The sequence below is a fragment of the Chaetura pelagica genome, unplaced genomic scaffold (genome assembly GCF_000747805.2).
Source record: "Chaetura pelagica isolate M959 unplaced genomic scaffold, ChaPel_1.0 scaffold142, whole genome shotgun sequence".
Taxonomy (NCBI): Eukaryota; Metazoa; Chordata; class Aves; order Apodiformes; family Apodidae; genus Chaetura; species Chaetura pelagica.
Window position 1 is genome coordinate 9177792 of NW_009952973.1, and position 8138 is coordinate 9185929.

At 39.7% G+C, this 8138-nt stretch overlaps 1 protein-coding gene across 1 annotated transcript in view; it reads right to left on the bottom strand.

The window, feature by feature from the left end:
- The window catches only part of SCRG1 (stimulator of chondrogenesis 1), a 1964-nt gene extending 1104 nt beyond the window's left edge, over positions 1–860 (bottom strand). The window contains exon 1 of the mRNA XM_009995947.1: positions 625–860. Coding sequence (XP_009994249.1) covers positions 625–860 — 236 coding nt within the window. The remainder of the gene's footprint in view (positions 1–624) is intronic.
- Between the last annotated feature and the right edge of the window lie 7278 nt (positions 861–8138).

Here is an 8138-nt window from a genome sequence, read left to right on the forward strand (position 1 = left end):
TTCCTGCTGTAAAACAACAAAAAACTGCACATTTAGTGGGAACCTCTTCAGTTTGCCTTGTCAGCAGTACTGGAGACATTCAAGGGCTAAATCTTTTCTCTCCCTTTGTAGGCATCTGTGAACCTCTGTTGCCCTGTTTGCTTTCCTACTTTGAACAGCTGTCTTTGCAGAATTGCTTAGTCAACAGATGTATGTGTATACACCTTAGAACAGCAAAACAGCTCTTTAGGTGGAACAGAAATCAGATGGTTTTGTTTATGATCCTGAAAACATCTTTGCAGCAAAGTGCTGTGAATAAGGATTTGGTGTAGGTCTCATACTGAGTTTCAATCAAAAAAAAACATTAAAAGTCGGGTGGTTTAAATGCTGAAGTCATATATATAAGACATGCAGATTTATAAAACATGCTAAGCAAATCCTAGGAGAGCTCCTGAAAAACAAAAACTAAAAACTGGCAGCATATCAACTAATTGCCTATGTCTTGCTATAATTTCAAACTATCTCAAATGATGCATTTCTTTCAAACGATAGCTTATTCCTCCACTGGAAACTCTAAAATGCCAGAAATATAGTGGGTGGCCATATAGAACTGTACAAGCATGCATGAAATGAGCATAATCTTACTTTGGGCAGCAGAGCAATTCATTGAAGTTGCAGTAACAGATCACCTCACAACCCTTCCCTTCCCAAAAGTGATTTTGCAGACCATCATCAATTTGTCGAAGATTCACCAGGCTCTCGGGGATGCTGTGACAGTTGTGGTCTTTGAGGGCCCTCTTGTAGCACGAGGGACGCTGGGAAGGCACGGCAGGGGTACCCAGCAGGGTGCTCAGCAGGAGCAGCGCTGAGACCATCTTCATCTTTTGCAAAACTTTCTGCAGCAGGGTGCTGAAGAGAAAAGAGGTACGTGACACTGTTGAGTGTGTTGTATGCTCACTGTTGAGCATAGCTGTTGAGCACATCTCTTTCCCCAATTTGCTTTCTGGCTTTCATTTTCCCTTCCTTTCCTGTGAACTTTTGGAGGTTTGAGCCTGAGTGCTGGGGAGCATTTTCTCCTAGGAGGTAAATAATATTGCAACAGAATTGATATTCATTACTTTCTCTACAGCCTTGGGAATCCTTTCATTGAGAATTGAGGCTTCTGTTGCTGGCAATTTTGTTGTTTCTTTGGCCTCTCACCTTGAGAAAATTGCTTTGAGCTGGCCGTGTTCTCTTGGTGGTGTAAGTGAATATATATTGATTGCTACCAAACCAAGGGTGTGTTTCCTTGCCTTCCTGGCCATTTTGCCTGTCAAAACAAGAGTCACTTACACAAAATTATCTTTCCACACCAAAATTGTGCAAAAACTATCTACCGATTGCATCCTCTGTCATGGACCATTCAAGCAACTGAAGCATTAAACAGCAAAGGGGGCTGAAGCTCTCTGCAGTGCTGCTGAGTGCCACTGTCCTGGACTGCAGGCTCTGGTACGATGCAGCACTGCTGAGAATTTTCTCGGTTTTAATTTTTTAGTACTGCAGACTGCTTAGCTGAGTCTTGCTACAGGAGGTCATTATGGTTTAATCGATGCTGCTTTTTAAAAGATGGGATAAATTATCCCTTGCAAAACTCTGCTCTTGGTGAGTAGGCTTTCCACTGTCTGCATCAGCACATTCAACTCTAGCTCTGCTATTCTGTGCTGCTTTGCACAGAGACTCACCATGCCACAAAGCTTTGGATAAAACCCTTGAACTTGCATTGACTTTTAAATTATCATTTTGAATAATACTTCAACCTAGACTTTATTGGAGTTAGGGGAGAGAGTGGATTTTTTACCTTTTCTCATGCATGAATGAAAGGAGTCTGGCACCTTACTGAATTTAAATAGGAATTTTGCTCTGAAAACTGGCCTAAAGCAGTGGCCAGCTCTGCCCAGTAAACGCCCCCCAAGTGCTCCTCACTGTACTTATGTTAGCCTCAAGAAAGACTTTGTTGCCATTTGTCCTGTTGGTGCTTCAGAGTCAATCCTGCAACCCCAATGGCACGTCGTTGTGGGCTGGTTCTAGTCTTTATTGCAGGGCTGTAGAATAGAGGGCTCGAGACTAACCTGAAAACAACTAGGCATAAGGCAAAGGCCAAATTAAGATGGCAGAGCAATTATCTAGATAAGAAAAAAAAAAAAAGTCATGCCAGCTATAGAAGTCAGTTAATAGATTTCCATGTGTTATTTTGTAAAACTCTTAAGGTCACCCTTGAAAAACAAAAAATAAGCTATTAAATTAATACATTTACTGTATTTTGCAGTAATTTTTCCTGGGTAGTTACATCACCACCATAGCTACCTTGCTGATCTTTCGTTTCTCCAGACAATGAATGACACCAGAGACTGTGAGAAATTCTAGGAATCTGGATTAATATTAGGGATAAAATGCCACACCTTGATGCTCTTTGGTTATATTTTTCTGTAAGATTTTGTGCAAACTTTTTTTTGAACACTAGAAGCCAAGTAAGATAGGAGAAAGTGGCCAATATATTAAAGAACATGACCGAAGTGAAAATAAACCCTTTTACAATTTTTAACTTCTGTTGTAGAAGCAAAATCCATTGAATTATTTATTTTAGTTTCAATGAACTTGTATGTGAACTTTTGAGTAGGAGACTCCTATAAACTACTAGTAACGGAGCCTTGGGATCTATTTTTTAATTACCTTTGAGTGCAGTATTTAATAACACACTGTCTTTATTAGTTTTAGACCTCAAAACTACTTCTCAAATAAAGTAAACATTGTTCTAACTTTGCCTGCTGTTGGTTTTTAGACTTGAGTAAAGAATCCGTATTATTATAATAATGGTTTTATTTTGTAGGGAGTATAAACACTGCAGTTATGAGGGTTCTGCTCAGGGAAGTCTAAAGCTCAAAGAGAACAAGTTTGTTTATACTATAACTTGATAAATGCCAGTGTCAAGGATCTGTTCAGATATTTGAGTTTAATTATTTAAGTATTTAATAGAAGAAAATTTATATGAAGAGAAATTTAGGAAGAAGGGGGTTTATGCCTTTGTTTGCTGTGATTGGATTATTCTGTGAGTTTTTCCCTTGAGAGTGAGGCATTCATCATATCTTAATCTTGTGTACATTTATTATTTTTTTAAAATGCCTAGTAATTTGGATGATCTTTCCCTGCCTAGGGTTCAGCCGAAGTGCTCATTTTAATCTGTTGCCAGTTGCCTGTCTGCTCAAAATTTATAGGAACCCATTCTGTCCTGAAAACAGGCAGATTTTCTATAGGTTGTTAAATTTCTGGATTCAAAAATCCCAACCTACAGTTTGAGATACCTCATTACTTGCTTGGGAATAGAGCAGGGCATTGCTATAGTGCATCATCAAGAGAGTTGATATGGGTAACTGCAGAAATCAGTTATTAGCAAAGTCAATATGCTGGTGAGCTATGGATAGACAGCTTCACTACCATGTCAGTTATGCATCTTACCTGGCCAGCATTGTTGCTATTCAGGACAAAAACTGTATTTATTTTATTACAATTTAATTTCTGCTTAAATATTTCCTCTCTCTCTCTTTTTTTTTTTTTTTTTTTTTTTTTTTAAATTTTTTCTTTTTCCCAGATAGCAACTGAAAATAAGCTTTTAGTCAAAAGACCGGTCTTCAAAAAGGTTATTCCTTCCCTGTGAGAGAGTGGTGCCTATTTATAGATGAAAGATTGGCAAGGACCTGAAGTGTTTCATTAGCTCCCTGCACAGGATCAATGCTTATAAACCCAGCAGGCCTTCCAGATGCAGCATCTTTTTCTGACAAATTGCTGCGACTTCTTTTCCTGAATATGGTTGCACGGATGATGGAATGTCACTGATTGTCTAGGTGAAGAGCAGAGCTAGTAGTGCATATTTATTTCAAAATACATGTCAAAGACCTTATCTGCTTTTGTATCCCATAGAAACAGCAGAAAGAAATCAGGGAAATATGATGAGTCAATTCAATCACTAAGATGACTCAAAGACTAATTGCCAGCAAGCGACTCCTTACATTATTTTATAAAATCTTCTGAAAGTGTAGCAGTGTCAGTCGAGTCAAGCCTGACCAAGTTCCTCTATCAGGATTATATAGTTGCAAATCCTAGCAGGAGTAAAGCCATCTAAAAATACTGAAGGCAGGTTCTCTGCATTTATGTAAGTTCTTTTCAATCAATTTTACTTTAGTTACACAATGACGAAACAACCAAAGTTTGAGACCAAGTGCAGCTGGGAATACAAGTACTTGGAAATAATTTGAAGTTTTGTGCAAAGGAAGACGATTAGTTTGGGAATCTGCACGGTAATTTAGGAATCTGCTATCCCTGCTTGTTCAGCTGAGAGCATGTCAGTTATCCTGCCAGGCAATTTGGCCCCATATAGTTCTTTGTATCTGCTAGATGCAGAGGTAGTCAGGAAAAAACAAAACAAAAAGCCCAAATTTCAGCTTCCTTGGCCAAGAGCAACAGGGTAATGTTTCATGAGACGTGATGCCCCTTGAAGGCCACGTGGTATTAATATGAGTTCAGGTGTTACAAATAGGGAAACTGAGAAATGGCACAAAATCTGTAGTCCAGCTCCTGCATGTTTGGGAAAAGAGAAATATTTACAATTTGGTCTATCAACTATTAAATATATCCTTCAGAGTTACTAAACAAGTTGCATCTCCAGTTGCCTAATGTTGAAAACAAGGAGTACACGAATTGTATACACTGTCGGTGTGTGATCTTCTCCAGTCTGTACAGGGGCAGGTGCTGGGTTAACAAGCTGCATTAAAGTGAAGCAAATTTAATATATATTTGCTTCTTAACAGACATTGAGTGCAAGAGCTAATAATACCTATTCAAAATAAAATGTCTTTTATTGTTTATTTGTTTGTCAAGTTTCTATTCCTGAAACACTTGTAAAATGCTGAGCTAAGCATTTAATATTTATGTGTGTTAGTGTGTAATAGGTTTATTAGTGCATTCCTAAGAAATCATTACAAAAGAGATGCATAGCTGATATGATTATGAAGTAGTTTTTTTCTGTTAAAAAAAAATCCTTCTAATCAATTTTGCTTGAACAGTTGGTGCATTGTAAGGACAGCAGCTATTCCACTGAGGATGAATTCAGTGAATTACTGCTTTGTAATTACCATCAATACCATGATTCTTTCCAGAAACTGAATCCTCATTAAAGCCCATTTAGTTTTCTTAAAGACAGCAATTAATTGTGAACACACCTCTCTCCATGTTCACCAATTTTGCAATAATATTGAGCACTGGAAGGCAATGTATTATGTTTAATGACATGCATTCATTCATTCAGGTATTAGCATGTAGCATTCAACTGTGTAGAAGAGCAAGACAGTGAAAGAATTATCTTTAGCTGGCTCATATCCATGCATTTGTCTTGAACGTCATGTCTTGCCTACAATGTATCTGCATCTCCCAAATCTTCTCGTGCATGTCCCTATATATATTCCTAATTCCGTACTCTGTAACTAGCACCAGCAGGACAAATGCACAAGGAGCTAGACATACCTTTCTCTTCTACTTGACTCTCTTTCACTTTCTTGGCAGCTGTATCTTCCTAGATGTACCCAGAGAGAACAAGAACTAGCAGGAATGAGAAGAGGGAGGGACTGATGGGAGATGCTGTACAAACAGCCCTTTGTTTGTCCTGACTTCTGGCTGTGACCGACGGGCTCTCTTCTTCAGCAAGGTGCCAGAGGATGGGCTTTAAGAACTACCTCTTTCAGTCACTGCCTACCTAGACTAGGGGGAAAAAAAATAATGTCTCTTTTCCAACAGGAAATAATTAGTTTATCCAGGATCAGATGAGAAGGTGTCTCCTCAGAGAGCAAAGTGTAACATCCAGAATGGGGGAAGAGGAAACAACCTGTGGAATAATTGTGTCTTGCTGTGGAGCATGAGCAGTCTGAGGGGAGTGGGAAGCAGTGGGCTACCAAATGTGCAAAAGCAGAAGAACATGGTTGCTGGACAGATGCTTTGTTTTGCGTTGGGCAGGAATGACAGGCCATGCCAATAATCTCACGCAGTACTTTAATCCCAGTACTTTGAGATTGTTTCATAATAACAAGAAAACTGTCGTGACTTTAACCAGATTTCTAGTACAGCATGTGCTGCAATGTCATGCATTGAATTCATTATTGAACAAACATTTAATCAAGAGGTAGAGCATTACATTGAACAGTCTTTCAGAGGAAGTTATTTTTTTTAAATAAAGTTAATCAAATGATCCAGTATAATAAAACCATATAATGAGGTTCTTAAGTGGAATTGAAGTATTATATATTAATGGGAAAATCGTCTTGGGGGTGAAGTGTGTGTCATCATATTTCTGTTGCAATTTGGCCCTTCTTTTATTGTGGCCAGTCTGGATTTATTTGTGAAGTGTATAAAGAAGTGTGATTGCACCTTAGCTGTTGAGCTAATAATTTTTACATTTGCTTGTCTGCATTGTTTTGATTCTGTTAGTTTTTAAGAGTCTGTTGTTCTCTCTGTTGAGCTGCTTCCATTACAGAGGTTTGTTAGGAATACAGAAAAGCACCTCTGCCCAGCTGTCGCAGTTTACAATTTGATGTCTCAGTGCTCACTTTCACTTATCATATGCAAGTAGTGAAATAAGATCTCTAAGAACTGCACATCCCATCTGCTGCCTCAGCAAGGAGGCAGACAAGGGCCACCAGTGCTTAGAAGCAAACCTCTTGAAACTGAGCCTACCTACTCATGGTGGTTACATCGAGCAGGGTATTCCCCCCTCTCTGCTGGAGATGGGCAGCCAGGACAGCAGAGAGCATGATGCATGACTGTACCTCTATCTCTAATTCAGATTAGAAATGTCAGGCAGGACATTTTTTTGCCACTGTTATTACAGGCATGGCAACTTAAAAGGCAGGGAAGAGGTAGCTGCGGGCAGCTGCTTTCAGAACAGGACATCCTTGCCTTTTCAAAGTGACAAAATGCCTGGTGCTGGCTCTGCCTTTCTACAGAAATTATTTTCTGGTGTGGATCCTGACCACGGGAGTCTGTGCCTTAAATGAGATTATCCTAATGCTGTTGGGAGTACGGAGTGTTCCAGGGCAGTGCTCTGCTGTAGGAGGAAGCTGTGAGCCTAGTATGGATGGAAGTCAGTTCAATGCTGCCTATAAGCAGGGATAAAACTTGGAAGGGGGAATGACAGCATATTGTGCTGATGCTCTGAATTTGGATGCCTTTTCAGTTAATTGCAAATAAATTTTGGTATGAATAATTTGAAGTTTTTGTCAGAAGATGTAATAAAAGTGTTATGATTATTCCCATGCTGGCCATTTAAGTGTCTTCCAGGGAGTATTTGTGTTTTCAGAGCTCATTTTGCTCCCTGGGAAAGCCTTGTTTGGACAGCAGTCTGGTGGACCAGCAGTTTTGTTTATAAAGTGTGTGAGGGATAGTTTTATTTGGGTTATGTCCTGCTGCATTTTGAGAAAAGACAGTTCCAACAAAGCTGATGTTTTGCTGGTGTTTGTTTGTTTTGTTTTGTTTTTCTCCATTGCTCAATGTTTGATGTTTTCAGTCCCTGAAAACATTCAGGAGCAAGAGAGGAGTTTCTCCCTCATGACGCTGCTTCAGAATAGAGACTGAGAAGAAAATTGGGATTTGGAGGAAGCAAAAGCTTTAGGGAGTTTCAGCAGGGGAATGCAACCCAAGACTATGTAAGAACCACTATTTCAGATATGAAAAGTGAGGTAGTTCATAGGAAAATGCTTTGAAAGGCAGTTCAGGTGGCTTGGCAGAGAGCAAATTACAAGGCAGCACTTCTAGATCTTACCTCTTTTCCTTTCTCCGCTTTGTCTTTAATCTACTGCCCTGAATCTTTCTTCCTGTAATGACTACCTTGCTCCCTGTCTCCAGCTCTGGTGGCCCTGTCATTATTTCCCATTTCCTCCTGCCTTTTTTCCCCAGTCCTCATCCCCAGTGGGTTTGGCAGGTAATGTCTGGCACAGGCTGGGGGGCTGCCAGACACCACACAGAGGTATTGACAATCACTGAGGCTTTTTGCTCTTCGCCGTGGCAGCATCTGGGAGCTGCAGGAGAACCGTAAGGAAATCTTTCTTTTTTCACCCTCCTTTCCTTGTGTAGAGACAGTC